Genomic DNA, 17653 nt, shown 5'->3' on the forward strand with positions numbered 1-17653 from the left:
CTTCGATGAAGTGCTTAAACAATTCAATCGGCATTGCTCCCCTGAAAAAAATGATACCTTTGAGCGCTATATATTCTGCACGCGTGCCCAGAACGTGGGAGAGTCATTCGATAGCTTCCTTCCAGACATGCGATTGAAGGTGCAGTCGTGCAATTTCAGCAAACTCCAGGCTTCAATGTTACGAGATCAAATAGTTTTCGGAATCTCTAAAAGTGCGCGAGCGGCTTCTGCAGGAAACAGACAGGCACCTTGAAAGTGCAATTCTAATATGTCACGCTAGTGAGCTGGCTACGAAGCAACTCAACAAGTTGAATCTACGGCATTTTGGCATGAAGGCATAAGAGGCGGCAGTTGCCATTAGTGTGGTGCCACAGCCGAATAAGAAATGTGCTCCAAGTGCGGGCGGCCATTTTGAGCGGCCGACCCGATCCTCCATTTTATGTTCACGATGTGGCGAATGGCATTTGCTATGGCAATGCCCAGTGTACGGAAAAACATGTGCTATTTGCAATGGCAGAAATTATTTTGCAACCCAGTGTTATTCAAGGAGAAGGCCTGAACAGACAAAGAGTATCAACGCCATTGATGAAGTGTGCCTACGGGACACATTCTTTGTGGACATGATCTCCAGAGAAAACATGGAGACTCAAGTCACACCAAATCACAAGCAACAGTGGATTAAAGGCAGAGAATCATGAAGAAAAATGGACAGTACCATTAAAGATAAATGGTACAGTGATAACAGTCAAGCTTGACACTGGTGGGCGAGCCAACCTCATCAACCACTCCGATGTAAAAAAGCTGCGGGTTTCATCAAAAATAGTTACCCGGTTATGCTAAGAGATTATAATGGTAATGAAATCTCATTGTTAGGATCTTGTGAGCTTGAGGCTCAAGTAAAGAATAAAACGCACAAGTTGAAATTCTTTGAGTTGGCAGCGAACCGCAAGTCTTTAATTGGAGTTGAGGCGTGTGAGGAGCTGCAGTTAGTCCAATGATTCTACAGTGCAAACAGTGTTGCTACAGGCCCTCATCCTTCAAGAGACTCCATGCTGAATGATTTCCCAGAAATTTTCCAAGGTTTTAGAACGTTGCCATACACCTACAAGATTCAATTAAAGGAAGTTATACAGCCTGTGATTCCTGCACCCAGACGTGTGCCAGTGCTATTAAGGGACAAACAAAAGGCAGAGCTCGTGAGAATGACAAGCGTATTGAGGTCCCCACAGATGGTTTAATTCAGTGGTATGAATAAAGAAGTGCAATAAGGAACCTCCACAATGGATGGCCTGTATTGATGGTATCTCACTAAGAGAAGAAACTAAGAAGGACTCGATGTTGTGGAAAATGAGAAGATATCTTCGTGAAGGATGGCTCGGAGAATCCTGCTCTGTTGCGAGAGCAGAGTTGGGTGTTGAAGATGGAGTCTTGCTCCGGAAAAAGAGAAGCAAGCTTCATGCAGAGCACAATGGAAATAAAAAGTTTAAAAAGAGAGCAGAAGACACGGTCTATCAGCTGGGCATCATCCGGGATATCATCACAGTGGTTCGAAAGTGTACACGGTGCAGGAGAGTGAACATCTGTACACAGTGTAGGAAGCAAACAAAAGGCACATGGTGTAAACTGCTTCAATTCCAAGTGTTGGATACATCTGCTCATCCAGAAGCAGAAAGGCAACCACTTTGTCAATAAAAAGGAGGCAAGGGAGAGATTTAAAGCCAAATCCGCAAAGAGGTTTGCTGATGAGTCTCAAAATGCCTCAAGCCATTATAATCAACCACCATAAGAAGCATTCAACTGTCCTCAAGCATCTGAAGAACACATAGAAAAAATACAACAAGAGGATGACACATCAATGCACGAGGAACATCAAACTCAACCTACAACCAAAACAGAAAATTAAAAGCCATTGCAAATTCAACAGACTCTGAGATGGTTTACAAGAAGGCACCAGCCAGAAAGACTTAACTTATGAAAGATTGTAAAAAGAATCCTGAACATGTAAATAGTTATATCATGATGCAATGTAAAGAACAATGTATGTAAATAATTTCATTCTCTGAAGGAAAGGGGATGTGATGATTTGTGATGATATACATAAAGCAGTTATGTATATAATGTTATGCACGACCTCTGACCACTAGGAGGCAGTGTTAACCTGCCGCATGACTCTGAGTCTGGGAGTTGAGAGTAGGTCGTGTTAGGTCGTGGTTGTAGGTTGAGTTTGATGTTCCTCGTGCATTGATGTGTCATCCTCTTGTTATATTTTTTCTATGTGTTCTTCAGATGTTTTAGGACAGTTGAATGCTTCTTATGGTGATTGATTATAATGGCTTGAGGCATTTTGCAGTAGCTCTATAATAGTTAACTAGTGTTGGTAGTTCATTATTTTATTTATCTTAGTTATCTTAATCACATCATTGTTAAATAATAAATTATTTGTATTGGATGTTCTGTAGTTTGTCATTTACTTCGGCCAGTCTACAGAACATGACATTCCCGACCCAAGGTGACCACCCCCCCCCCCCCCCCCCACACTGGTCCAATCCCACCAGCTGACTCCTCCTCACCCGATTGCTTGCTGATCTGACCTGACAGTCCCTCCCAACATGACTAACCCCGACCCATCTACTCATTCACCCGCCTTCCACCTTACCCACCTCTGCCACCTACCACCATGCCATGTTACCCACCTACTGCACCCACCTTCCCACTTTACCCACCCTATACCCACACCTCACTTCTCCACATTGCTTTTCAAAGCAGCTTTGGGACATTTAAACTCTTTACTTACTGTAATATGGCAATGTGTGCCATAAAAAGGAAGCGTAGTCCCTGTGCAGATTATCTGTACTGCTCCATGCAGGAATTTGCTGTATTGAGTCACATGTGAAGGATCCTCCAGCGAAAGGTCACTCAGAAAGATCAGAGGAAGGTGAATGTGCATTGTTGGTAAATGAGCCTTCCGATCCTGATCGGAAGATCCAGGCCAATATAGTTGCAATCCAGATGACAATTTAGCAATTTTAGCCTTTGCATCAAAGAAAGGTGCTGTGTTATCCATGAAGGTCCCACCTTCTCAACTTTGCCTCTCGTCTGAGATGTGATGATCCCCATGTTCAATTGCCACCAGTCAGCTCTCCCCCTCAAAGGGGAATGCAGCCTTTGGTCATCTGGGGCAATGGCGATTTTATCTTACCAGTGTGCCCAATTCTCACACATCTCCAAGTGTCCAGGAAAAGAGCTATGGACAATATGGGAATTGAACAATCTGCCCAGAAAGTCAAAGTCTTGGAAATTCACAGTTGATTTTCGGAATGCATTACTGGAAAGGATTCGACTAGCTTCGTATACTGGAAAAATCATAACTCCCAATTATCTACCCACCATAGGAATGCACAATAAATCATGCCTATTACATTATTATATTTATTCGCCAGAATAACTGTATTAAATTTATAACTCACAGGAAAATTGGCTTTCATCCATAGAATCCCTGCAGTGCAGACAGAGGCCATTTGGCCCATCGAGTCTGCACCAAACCTTCAAAAGAGCACCCGATGTAAACCCATTTCCCTGCCCTATCCCTGTTACCCCACCTAACCTGCAGGTCTTTGAACTATGGAAGAAAAAACAAAGTACCTGGAGGAAACCTATGCAGACAAGGGGAGACTGTGAAAACTCCACACAGCACCCAAGGCTGTGGTCCCTGGTGCTGTGAGGCAGCAGTGCTAGCCACTCTGCCACCGTGCCATTTTAATATTGAAAATGGGGCTGCAGTTTTTATGAATTGTCAAAAAGAGAGACATTGCTGAAGTTTTTAGCCTTGCACTCATCAGAACAAACACAAGAATGTCAAGCTTCAAATGATCATAACAATTTGTACTGCAAGAGATAAAAGGTGCTGATTGGTGGACATGTCAACTCTGATTGGCCGTGGAGTTTCCCTGGCAAAAGCTCCCCATGCTTCTGGGAAATTCAACTTAAGGTGCCAGGCTTGAGCAAATTTATTTTGTTTGCAGAGTAAAGTCTCTGCATATGAATACGTAATTTCTCGCAAGAGTAAATGAGCCGCTGGTTTGATTGATTATCTTAAATTGGTTGCTAATATAGCACTTATAATTGTTCTCCAAGTGCTGCCCAATCGCAGAACACATCCAACAGAACCATTTTGTTTTTGTTTTGCAAGTGCAAGTCTCTGCTTATTGCAAGAAGATGGGGCAACTTGTTTCTTGATCCCATCGGTGAAGCATTGGGACATCCAGCTTATGTATCTGGAACTGCACCTGCATGCAAATTCATACACAACATTGCTCAATTGTGTGATGGGCAGAGTGTCTTTCTGGACTGATGGTAGCATCATGTTAATGGAAAACACAACTAAAGTTGTCACTGCACGGTAACAGTGTGAGATCGTTTGCTCGAACCTGTTGTTCAAATCTTTGACATACTTTGCCTCTCCAGGGTAATTTGAGGTCGACCCAGCAATTCTCAGGCCTGAAAGTGGTGGCCTCGAACCCATTTGTGAGCTTGCGCATTGTACAAACAATAATTTGATCAGGACAACCATTGTCCTGCAGGATAGCTTTGAAGCACTCTATTTCAGCATCAAGCTTGCAAGGTGAGTAAATAATTAGGGACCTTTTTTATAAGTTTGCTGATATGGCCATTCTTTTAGCAGGTGGAACTATACGAATCCAAAGTATATATTGATTGGGGAAGTTAAGCTTGGGGTAGTAAAGAAACTATTAACAGATTTCTCAATCCGTTGACAAAAGGGAGCATATTTGACTGCTTCATCTCAAAAAAGTGAATTTGACCATGGGTTGGAGCGCATGGAATGGAGTGCATTAGGGTGTATAAGAAAATTCTTACGCGTGACCACTTGCACTTGTCCTGGTGAGTGCAAGATGAAAAACCTCAGCAACATTAGTCTCTTTTCAGCAATATTCAAGTTCGCTACGACCAAGAACAGTTTTACTTAAGTATGAGGCATTATAGCAGTTCAGATAACACTTAAGAATACTTCTCAATACATAAATGGCTTTTTAAAATTCACATCATCTTATTTGGGAGACGTATGTCATTTTTGAGGAAGCCTGGGCAGGGAATATTACAAAATAGAAAGAGGCCATTTGGCCCACCAACTCTGTGCTGGTGTTTCTCATCGCATGAGCTACAGTCTAATTCTACTTTCTTGCTCATTCCCCATTACCTGCAGTATTCCTCTTAAGTAATTATCTAATCCATTTTTCAGAAGCATTTATGGACATTGTTTCAACACACATTGTGACAATGAATTCTTTGCATAAAGAAAGGCATTTTTCTAACGTCCCCTTTGATTTTTTAAATTATCATCTTAAACGTATCTCTCACCAACCAGGGGAAGCAATCTATTATTATTTAACCTCTCCTAAGCTTTCATGACCGCAGAGCCCTCTTTCAGGTCACTCTTTAACCTTTCTCAGCACCAGTAAAAATGCACTTGATTTAAGCTATTGCTCCAACTGTTTACAATGATAAGTAACTACTGGGTACTTAATTTCCTACTTGGTTTATCTTACTCGGAAATATCGATTTATTTTTCTTCCTTGGATGTCAGCAGTGGCTCAGTGGGAGCACTCTTACTTCTAAAGTAGTAGGATGTGAAGTCAAGTCCCTCTCCTGCATTTGAGCACAAAATCGGGCCTGATACCTCAATATAATACTGAACGAACGGATGTGCTGGCTTTCAAATGAGACCCTAGACCAAGGCTTTGTCTGCCTCTCAGGCAGGGTCCCATAAAATTCCATGGCACTATTTGAAGAACAAAGGTGTTCTCCTGGTTGTCCAACATCACTGAAACAGATGTGTTTGCGGGATTTTGCTGTGCATAGTTCGCGGTCACATTTATCCAACATAGCTGCAACTGCATCTGGATTGCAAAGGGCTTTCGATCTACTGCAAGGTCCAATATGAACACAGGCCTTTTTCTTTTCAACGGTGAATGTCACAAACCTGGTTTGTTTGTGGTTTGTGGGGCTGGGAAGTCCATTAAGAGGATCTCTCCTTTCGAGTCCTCTTTGGAAAGCCTGGCAACTGAACCATTTCACAAATGGAAGGCACAAAAATTCACCACAATGTCTTGAGATGTAACCGTCACATGTTTCACCAGGAATACTTCAGGCAAATGCTCTTGAACTAAAACTTGTGTCAAACGGAGAGTAGAGTGAAAAAATAAAATTGGCTGCCAGAAAATGGATTTGTGCACCACTCCCTTTTTTTACATTCACGAGAACAGTCCAGCTTTAGCACTCCCCATCCGAAAAGCACCAAAATTACAACACACCAATGAAAATGTCCACAAGGCAGGGTCTGCTTTCAACACCCCTTTGCTTGATTGTTTAACCAAAAATGGTGGAACTTGCAGTAAATTTGCTTAAAATGCATTCACTGACTAAATAGAAATTAACATTTAAACAAACACCATTGAATGAGCTGATTGGAACATAACCACCTGACAGCTTTCAAGTCACCAAACAACTTAAATACATTTACCTCTGATTTGGGTTCCAAACACATTTGAAATCCAGAAATGCAACGTCTAATACTTGGGGCAATTAACATAGCAGCCTTTATTAGTACAAACACAACTCCAGTCCTGATATTAACACAAAGCACTTTAACCTAACAAACTAATCTGATTTACAAGAACAAAGGTAACCCCTTCCAAGTACATAAAAGAACTGTCACATGTTTAACCCTTGTTCAGGAACAAAAACAGAATAAAACAGAAAAAAATCTGAGCATATACCAACAGCATAATAATAGTCACAGTTTTTTTGTACAAGAGCTGACTTGCCCACCGAGATATCATCGAGTTATAGAGTCTGCAATGTGAATAAATTGTCAGATGAGTGGGAGGCCATGGTATGTTGCAGGTCATTCAGGGAGTCCAACTTGCTGTGATAACATGCACTTTTACATGTATGTTGCAGACTGTACCTATGGATAGCGATGGTAGAGGCATTGGGAGGCTAAACTCATTGTTTATTTAAGAGATGGAATGTGTCAGATACCAAATTAGTTTTGATTTCACAATCACTGCCTTAAAAACAAAATCTAATAAATCTCAATTACAAAATACTGTAGAGCTCATTTGTCTCACAGTTTACTCTGAAATAAACTCTCATTACACATTTCACTTTGTCTATCAACGGGTCATTCATTCGGATTATGGCAGAGACCCATGCCGTGCATGCCTGAGCTGATGTATTTTGAGATTGCTTGACCTGGCATGTGTTATGTGTACCTGATCTGAAGTGTGCTGCATGTTTTTACATCTTGTACAGGTCTGGTCTAACCAGTTAAATGTGTGCCTGACCGGACTTGTACTGTACATGTCAAATCTGACATCTGCCCAACTTGATTTTAAATTAACTTGCAGGGTGTAAGCATTGCTGGCTGGCCAGCATGTGTTGGTTATCCCTAATTGCGCTCGAGGAGGTGGTGATGAGCTGCCTTATAAATCGCTACAGTCCCATGTGATGTAGGTACACCCAGAGTGCTGTTAGGGATGGAGATCCAGGATTTTGACCCAGCCACAGTGAAGGAGCGGCGCTATCTTTCGAAGTGAGGATAGTGAGTGGCTTGGAGGGGAACCTCCAGGTGGTGGTGTTCCCATGCATCTGTTGCCCTTGCCCTCCCAGGTGGGAAAGGTCGTGAGTTTGGAAAGTACTATCCCGAAAGGCTTGCATCATAGATGGTACTCAGTGCAGCCACTGTGCACCAGAGATGGAGAGGGTGAATGTTTGAGGTGGTGGATGGGTGCCAATCCAGTGGGAGGCTTGTTGGAGGAGTCTGACCAGTTCTGGCATGAACAAACCGGTTTTGAGCAATGCGAGTCTTTCTTTAAACGGGCGAACACTACCAACCGACATGCAACACAGCAAGTCAAAATATGGCATTTACACACAGGCGTTCATATTTCCGCAATGAGCTAAACCAAAACCAGCATACCTTCCAATGTCTGCTGATAATGATGCGCGGGGGGGGGGGGGGGGGCGGACAGGACCCACCAAGTTTATGCGGTGTACACTGGCATTAGTCCTCGAAGGAGCAGCTCTCCAAATATGAACTGTGGCCGGTGTTGTTAACAAGACAACCCTGAGCCCGCTACCCCAAATTCACAACAGGCAAACTAATCCAATTTGAGAAATGGGAGCGCTGTTCCCCTGCAGTTCGACAATGAGGATCTACATTTATATTTTGCTGGTGGAAATCAAGCAGCATGTCACAACGGGAGCAACGAGAGAACCGCAAAGCCTCGCAACTTAACTCTCCGTGTCTGATGGGCAATGTCATGGCTGAGAGTCAGAGTTCTGGGTTCAAAGAGAGCAATTTCCCCGTCCCGACTATTTCTCAATACAATCTTGGCGGCAGTCCCTGCCCTGCTGCACAGCTCGACTCGTACACTGCCAGCATACATTAAACACAAACTTACCTTGAGGAGTGTTCGCACGAAATAGATTATACTGAGCATTCTCTTCCAGCGAAGTCTGTCCAGGGAAACGTACACGGCTTGTTTCAGTATCCGATCTCCTGCCGTGCCTTAGCTAGATGATGTTTATTGTTACTATTTTGGAGGGACTTAGTCCTGCTGCTGTACATGAGCTCTGCCAGGAGTTTACATTAAGGAGTTGCATAATGATTAGAACTTATCTGTTTCCCCTTTGCAAAGCAGTTGCTATGTGCAAGCGAAGCAGGGCTGGAAAAATGCGCTCAGTGTAATCTTATACAAATTTAAGATTGTGGTTTTGATTGAGCATATAATTCAACTGAAGAAAATCGAGTGCGAAGGAATGTTAACCAGCACCGTCAGAGGGAGTAAGTTTCATATAAATGCGAATTTCTTTCCAGTCATTTGATGCATACAGGCAGTTGCAAAGGAAATGTTGTCAGTATCTGCAGTTGATGCTACAGACAGTCTTTTTTAAAATATTTAAAGCTTTTGCATTCGGTGCACAGTGATTATAAGCGCTAAATTCAGAGCATCCAAACGAATCCTAATTTTATGGCTATTATAAGAAATACTTGGATTGATATAAGACCTTTCACAACCTTAGCACGACACTAAGTGCTCTATGTCATGATATACAGACATGCAGATAACGATATACAGACAGTCAGCTAATGAACACAGAGAACAGGACATGACCAATGAGCAGGCAGGACACTCAGGGGTGGTATCTCACTATAAAAGGAACAAGGCATTCACACTCCGCCTCTTTCCACTGATGAACATCTACAGAGTGAGTCAGGGTGTATGTACAGTATCACACCTCCAGCACATAGCTAAGAGCTAGTCTGGTTCAGTCAGACAGAGTAACCACACTTTGGTTAGCAGAGAGTCAAACTCATAGAGAACTGTGCTAACTGTGCTACTGGTTCAATAAATCAGATTGAACTAACTTTAAGGTCTGGAATATCGTTTGGTTAAAGCTGCATCCAGTTGCAGCCTGTGTTATCCCAGAGTCCATAACATGACATGCTACCAGGAGACTGTGTAATCTAGATGGTTTACCTCAGTCCATTCCGTGACGACCAATGAATGTATCCCGGCCACATGGAGAAGATTCAGGCTCCTCACCAGCTCAGGACCTCCGGCAATCTCAGTGCCAACTGGTGAACATTCAAGCAAACGTTTCTGCTGTACATCGAAGCTTCAGACCTCGTGGGTGCGCCTGATGCAAGGAAGATGGGGCTTCTCCTCTCAACAGCGAGCAATCAAGCCATCGAACTCTTCAACTCTTTTCACTTCACCGAAGGCCAGGACAAGACAAAGTTTCAAACCATCCTGGACAAGTTTGACAGTCACTGTGAAATGGACACCAAAGAAATCTTTGCGTGCCACATATTCAAACAGCGTCTACAAAGTAAAGATGAATCTTTCAACTCCTTCTTAACTAACATCCACCTGCTAGCGCTGTCCTGCAACTTTGGTGATATTGCTGACTCCATGATCAGAGACTGTGGTAATACCAGGTATTGCAGTACCTGAGAGGTGAATGACCATTGGCTAGACCGAGGGGTCTACCATTGGATAATGTACAAAGCCCCGCCCTGAGAGGCGGGGTATAAGAACCAATGCCGCCCCAGCAGCCTTCACTTTCTGCATCACCGCTCTGGGTACAGTTCTAGCTGATTAAAGGCGATTAGATATGACTCCACTTTGTCTCGAGAGTATTGATTGTGCATCAATTTAATCAGCTAGTACTTTTGAAGGATGGATCTCCGCATCAAGCCGGCGTGCCTTCAGCTCAGCCCTCACGCAGAAAACTCTGCTGCTATTTTTAAGCATTGGCTGGCGTGTTTTGAGAGCTACCTCGAAATGGCTGCCGACACCCCCACGGAAAGGCAGAAGATACATCTCCTACGCTCACGGGTCAGCCCGGCGATCTACCCCCTGATTGAAGGGGCGGCGAACTATGCTGCAGCCATGGAGCTGCTAGAAGGACATTACATTCATCCACTGAACCAGGTCTACGCCCGTCACCTGCTGGCAACAAGACGGCAGAGCCCAGATGAGACACTCGAAGACTTCTACCGGGCACTGATAGTGCTGGGCCAAAACTGCGGCTGTCCAGTGGTGATGGGGAACGAGCACACAGAACTTTTAATTCGGGACGCTTTCGTGGCAGGTATGGCTTCCCCCAACATCCGCCGAAGGCTCCTCGAAATGGACACACTGGGCCTCACCGAGGCCTGGGCCCTGGCAGGGTCCATGGATGTTGCGTACAAGAACGCACTCGTGTACGCCCCCGTGCGCATGGCGCCCCCCCTGGGCTGCGTGGCACCCGGCCGCGGCAACCCCCCAGACTTACCCGCTAACCCCGCAGACTTACCCGCTAACTCCGCAGGCCTGCGTGGCAAGACGCCCCGCTACCGCCGCCGGCCAACGCTGCTTCTTCTGCGGCCAGATGAATCACCCGCGCGCGCTGCCCGGCCTGCACCATCACCTGCAAAGGCTGCGGCAAGAAAGGCCACTATGCCGCAGTCTGCCGAGCCGTGCTGTGGCCGCGGTATCCAGCGACCACCAACAGCCGTTCTTCCAGGACCCGGCTGTCCAAGGCCCACCGTGGCCGTTCTTTCAGGTCCCGGCAGCCCAAGGCCCACCGCAGTCCATTTTCCAAGCCCCGCCAACCCAACGCACACCGCAGCCTTTGTCCCTCCAGGCAGCGTGCGACCCGCGGCCGCGGCCATTTTGCACCCCGGCAACCATGCTGGATGGGTGGGCGCCGCCATTTTGTCCCTCGCTGCCGCCATCTTCGGAGCCCCCGCCCCAGACTCCATGTGCAACCCATGGCCGGCGCCATTTTGGATGGGGCCTCAGGCCCCCAGCACGGCTGACTACGCGCTGCCCGACCAGAACTCCTTGCTGCAGCTGGCCTCCGTTACCCTGGATCAGAGTCGGCCCCGGACGCTAGCGAAGGCCACCACAACGATCGCCATCAACGGCCACGTGACGTCGTTTCTGATCGACTCCGGGAGCACGGTAAGCTTCGTCCACCCCGACACGGTAAGGCGCTGTTCTCTGGTCACCTATCCCATCAAACAAAGGATCTCCCTGGCCTCCGGGTCACAGGCGGTGCAGACAAAAGGGTTCTGCCTCGCGAACCTCACCGTCCAAGGCAGGGAATTCCGCAATTTCCGCCTGTACGTGCTGCCGCACCTCTGCGCAGCCACCCTTCTCGGGCTGGATTTCCAGTGCCACCTACAAAGCCTGACTTTTAAATTTGGAGGCCCTATACCCCCCCTTACTGTCTGCGGCCTCGCGACCCTTACGGTCGACCCGCCTTCTCTGTTTGCGAACGTCAACCCGGATTGCAAACCCGTCGCCACCAGGAGCAGACGGTACAGTGCCCAGGACCGGACCTTCATCAAGTCCGAGGTCCAAAGGTTGCTGAAGGAAGGGGTCATCGAAGTAAGCAACAGCCCCTGGAGGGCTCAAGTCATGGTGGGAAAGACCGGGGAGAAACATAGGATGGTCATCGACTATAGCCAGACCATCAATCGGTTTCGCAACTGGACGCGTACCCTCTTCCCAGTATTGCCGACCTGGGAAACAGGATTGCGCAATACAAAGTCTTCTCCACGGTGGATCTCAAGTCCGCCTACCACCAGCTACCCCTCCGTAATAGTGACCGCCAGTACACTGCCTTCGAAGCAGATGGGCGGCTCTACCACTTTTTAAGGGTTCCCTTTGGTGTCACGAATGGGGTCTCGGTCTTCCAGCGTGAGATGGACCAAATGGTTGACCGGTACGGCTTACGCGCAACTTTCCCGTATCTCGATAATGTCACCATCTGCGGCCATGGCCAGCAAGACCACGACACCAACCTCCATAAATTTCTCCAGACCGCGCACCTCCTTAATCTGACCTACAATAAGGAGAAGTGTGTGTTAAGTACCGACCGTCTAGCCATCCTAGGCTACGTAGTGCGAAATGGAGTCTTAGGCCCCGACCCCGAACGCATGCGCCCCCTCATGGAGTTCCCCCTCCCTCACTGCCCCAAGGCCCTAAATCGCTGCCTCGGCTTCTTTAACTACTATGCACAATGGGTCCCTAATTACGCCGACAAGGCTCGACCCCTGATCCAATCCACAACCTTCACCCTGTCGACGGAGGCCCGCCAGGCCTTCTGCCGCATCAAAGCGGACATCGCAAAAGCCACGATGCGCGCCATCGACGAGTCCCTCCCCTTCCAGGTCGAGAGCGATGCGTCCGACGTAGCTCTGGGCTGCCACGCTCAACCAAGCGGGCAGGCCCGTGGCTTTCTTCTCCCGCACTCTCCATGCTTCCGAAATTCGCCACTCCTCGGTCGAAAAGGAGGCCCAGGCCATAGTAGAAGCTGTGCGACACTGGAGGCATTACCTGGCCGGCAGGAGATTCACTCTCCTCACGGAGCAACGGTCGGTGGCCTTCATATTCGATAATGCACAGCGAGGCAAGATTAAAAACGACAAGATCTTACGCTGGAGGATAGAACTCTCCACCTACAATTACGAGATCTTGTACCGTCCTGGGAAGCTGAACGAGCCTCCTGATGCCCTGTCCCGCGGCATTTGTGCCACCGCACAAGTAGACCGCCTCCGAGCCCTCCACGATGCCACCCGGGGGTCACTCGGTTCTTCCATTTCGTTAAGACCCGAAACCTGCCTTACTCCACCGAGGAGGTCAGGACAGTCACCAGGGACTGCCAAATCTGTGTGGAGTGCAAACCACACTTCTACCGACCAGAGAGGGCGCATCCGATAAAGGCTTCCCGTCCCTTTGAACGCCTCAGCATGGACTTCAAAGGCCCCCTTCCCTCCACCGACCGCAACACGTATTTCCTGAACGTGATTGACGAATATTCCCATTTCCCATTCACCATTCCCTGCCTGGACATGACCACAACCACCGTCATCAAGGCCCTCCAAACTATTTTTACACTGTTCGGTTTCCCTGCATACATTCACAGTGATAGGGGGTCCTCCTTTATGAGCGACGAGCTGCGTCAGTTCCTGCTCAGCAAAGGCATCGCCTTGAGCAGGACGACCAGTTACAACCCCCGGGGAAACGGGCAGGTAGAAAGGGAGAACGGAACGGTCTGGAAGACCGTCCTGCTGGCCCTTCGGTCCAGGAATCTCCCAGTCTCCCGCTGGCAAGAAGTCCTCCCAGTGGCCCTTCACTCCATTCGGTCGCAGCTATGTACTACCACAAACCAGACACCTCACGAACGTCTCCTTGTTTTACCCAGGAAGTCCTCCTCCGGGACCTCGCTCCCCACCTGGATAGCGACACCCAGACCCGTCCTTCTGCGGGAACATGTGAGGGCGCACAAGTCGGACCCGTTGGTCGAGAGGGTTCACCTGTTGCATGCCAACCCCCAGTATGCCTACGTAGCGTTCCCCGATGGCCGCCAAGACAAGGTCTCCCTTCAGGACCTGGCGCCTGCCGGAGCCCCACGCGCGCCCGCGTCATTGCCCCCACCCCCCCCCCCCACCCCCACAGCACCTGAACGGAGGGTCAGTATTGCCGCCGGAACCCCTACCCAGCGCCGAACAGGCACCGAAGCCCCCTACGGGCGCCCCTCCTCCCTGCCCACCTTTCGCCCCAACAGCGTCGCCTAGGGGTGACGAAACTGCCTGGGAGGAAGACACCACGTTCCCGGAGTCACAACCGCCGGGGCCCTCACCAGGATCGCCACCGAAACTCAGACACTCCAGTAGGACGACCAGGCCACCCGATCGTCTGATTGCTGCACCATGAAAAAAAAAACTTTCTCTGTTACCCTCGACATCATGGTACCTGCAATACCTGGTCCTACCATGCAAAAGGCGACAGTAACACTGGCCATCACCCCGCTGGGTTCTTTTTCGCAGGGGGTGAATGTGGTAATACCAGGTGTTGCAGTACCTGAGAGGTGAATGACCATTGGCTAGACCGAGGGGTCTACCATTGGATAATGTACAGAGCCCCGCCCTGAGAGGCGGGGTATAAGAACCAATACCGTCCCAGAAGCCTTCACTTTCTGTATCACCGCTGCTGGGTACAGTTCTAGCTGATTAAAGCCGATTAGATATGACTCCTCTTTGTCTCGAGAGTATTGATTGTGCTTCAGAGACCAAATCGTTTCTGGAGTTCACTCTGACCTACTGAGAGAGCAGCTACTGAAAATCAAGCATTTGACCCTGCCAGTCGCGATTGAAACATGCACAGTGCATAAGCACGCCAAAAATCGCTATGCCCAGTACAAATCAGCTGAAAATGAGAGATTTGCCTCCCACAAGGCAGAGAGTGTACAGGCCATCTCCCGGATGCAGCGCCTCAGCATTGAAGAAAGCGGCCATTTTGCGCGTTTTTCCCAGGGCCCCAAGCATGCGCGATGCGAACGAGATAACGAAGCAGCCGACACCCGCACTGCGCATGTGCGAAGACGCGTGGAGCGTCAGGATGCCGACGTCATAACGTGCTCGAACTGCGGCAACGCCCACTTAACTAAACACTGCCCTGCAAGAGGCAGGCGACGTTTAAACTGTGAGAAGCCTGGACACTATGCAGCCTTGTGCAGTTCTGCACCGCCAGTCAGGGGCCAGCGCTCCCAATTCCGACGGCGGTGCGTTCAGAGTGTGCAACAAGGATGACAAGGTTCTGATCCTGGCAGCACAACGGATCCAGAGGAAGAATGCCTGGACTCCGCCTACTGTGTGGGCATCATTACCAAATGTGAATATGCCACATCCAACTCATCACAAATTCAATCCATCCTCGCTGTGGATTCTGCGGACGAATGGCGTGCGGTGATGCAGGTCAACCACTGCTCCATCCAGTTTAAGATGGACACAGGTGCTTCTGCCAACCTCCTCTCACAGGCAGATTCCAAACGCATCAAGAAGCCCCCAAGGTCCTTCCAGCAGCCTGCAGGCTCCTGGACTACAATGGAAATCCCATCATGGCACTGGGATCCTGCCATCTACTCGTCTCCAACCGGAGCACCCATGCACGGTTACGTTTTGAAATTGTCAAGTCGGACAGGGCATCCCTACTTGGCGCGCAGGCCTGCAAGCAGCTGAACCTCATGCAGCGGGTTTACACAACAACATCCTCCAATGTGGATCCTCAGGCCGGTACTGACGACATCCTCACTCAGTATCCGGATGTGTTCAGCGGGATGGGCACGCTGCCATATCGATACAAGATTCTGCTATGACCTGATGGCAAGACAGTGGTCCACGCACCACGCCGGGTCCCAGCTCCACTGAGCGAGCGCCTGAGGGCACAGCTCAAGGATCTTCAGCAACAGGGCATCATTTCCATGATAACCAAACCGACTGACTGGGTCAGTTCGATGGTAGGTGTCAGAAAGCCTTCGGGAGACCTGTGCATCTGCATTGATCCCAAGGATCCCAATAAGAATATAATGCGTGAACACTACCCCATCCCGAAGCGGGAGGAACTCACCAGTGAGATGGCACACGCACGTTTTTTCACCAAGTTAGATGCATCGCATGGATTTTGGCAAATCCAGCTGGATGAGTCCAGCAGAAGGCTCTGCACCTTCAACACACCATTTGGCATTGTCTCGGCATCGGAGATCTTCCATCGCATCATGGAGCAGATGATGGAGGGCATTGAAGGGGTTTGTGTGTACATGGACGACATCATCATATGGTCCACGACCCCTGAAGAGCATGTTTCCCGTCTCCAGCAGGTACTCCGCCATGTCCATGCCAATGGCCTGAAGCTGAACAGGTCCAAATGTTGCTTTGGCATGTCGACACTCAAGTTCCTAGGTGACCAGATCTCTCAGCAGGGCATGCGCCCAGACACAGATAAGGTCAAGGCTATCGAAGCCATGAAGGTCCCTGAAGACAAGAATGCAGTGCTGCGCTTCCTGGGCATGGTTAGTTTTCTGGGCAAGTTCATCCCAAACCTGGCCTCACACACCACTGCCCTACGAAACCTGGTAAAAGAGTCCACTGCCTTTGAATGGAAGGCAGCACATCAGACAGAGTGGTTGGAGCTGAAAGCCAAGCTCACCACTGCACCCATCTTGGCATTTTTCGACCCAGACAGGGAGACAAAGATCTCGACAGATGCGAGCCAGGATGGCATCGGTGCGGCGCTGCTTCAACACGATGACACTTCACCCTGGGCACCGGTAGCCAATGCATCGAGGGCCATGACGCCCACCGAAACAAGGTATGTGCAAATAGAGAAGGAATACCTGAGTCTTCTCACTGGCATTCTCAAGTTTCACGACTATGTCTACGGCCTGCCGACATTCACTGTCGAGACGGATCATAGGCCTCTGGTCCACATTATCCACAAGGACCTGAATGACATGACGCCTCGGTTGCAGCGCATCCTCCTCAAATTCAGAAGGTACGACTTTGACTTAGTGTACACGCCTGGCAAGGAGCTCATCATCGTTGATGCATTGTCCCGCTCCATCACATTGCCTAGTGAACCGCTGGAAATCATCTGGCAGATGGAACCACAGGTGCAGCTGTGTGCTAGTACCCTCCCGGCGTCTGATGAGAAGGTGGATCGTATCCGCAAGGAGACAGCCAAAGACCCCCTCTTGCAGCGTGTCATGCACTACCTCGCCAATGGCTGGCAGAAAGGGAGTGCCCTCAATTTTACAATGAGGTGCTGGTTTAGCACACTGGGCTAAATTGCTGGCTTCTAAAGCAGGCCATGGCAGGCCAGCAGCACGGTTCAATTCCTGTACCAGCCTCCCCGAACAGGCGCCGGAATGTGACGACTAGGGGCTTTTCACAGTAACTTCATTGAAGCCTATTTGTGACAATAAGCGATTTTCATTCATTTTTCATTTCATAAAGGACGACCTGATGGTGATTGATGGTATCCTCCTCAAGCTGGACCGGATTGTCATTCCACTCAGTCTCCAGAGCTTGGTCCTCAGCCAAATCCATGCGGGACACCTGGGCGTCGAGAAGTGCAGACGCAGAGCCAGGCAGGCTGTCTACTGGCCCGGTATTAGCTAGGACATCTCGAAAATGGTCCTCAACTGTGCGACCTGTCAACGTTTCCAGCCAGCGCAGAGCAAGGAGACACTCCAGCAGCATGAAATCGAGACCTCCCCGTGGTCCAAGGTTGGCATC

General features: G+C 48.7%; 1 protein-coding gene across 6 annotated transcripts in view; it reads right to left on the reverse strand.

The window, feature by feature from the left end:
- Positions 1 to 17653, reverse strand: part of LOC140389974 (rho guanine nucleotide exchange factor 4-like) — a 636618-nt gene that overhangs the window by 371888 nt on the left and 247077 nt on the right. Inside the window, exon 1 of one of the 6 annotated variants that reach the window (XM_072474702.1) lies at positions 8484 to 8682. The exons of the other annotated variants lie outside the window; for them this stretch is intronic. Within the exon in view, the coding sequence (XP_072330803.1) occupies positions 8484 to 8522 (39 nt within the window). The 5' untranslated portion in view covers positions 8523 to 8682. Of the gene's footprint in view, positions 1 to 8483; positions 8683 to 17653 lie in introns of those variants that run through there. 6 annotated transcript variants of the gene reach the window in all.

This window comes from Scyliorhinus torazame, chromosome 14 (genome assembly GCF_047496885.1).
Source record: "Scyliorhinus torazame isolate Kashiwa2021f chromosome 14, sScyTor2.1, whole genome shotgun sequence".
In the NCBI taxonomy this organism is placed as follows: domain Eukaryota; kingdom Metazoa; phylum Chordata; class Chondrichthyes; order Carcharhiniformes; family Scyliorhinidae; genus Scyliorhinus; species Scyliorhinus torazame.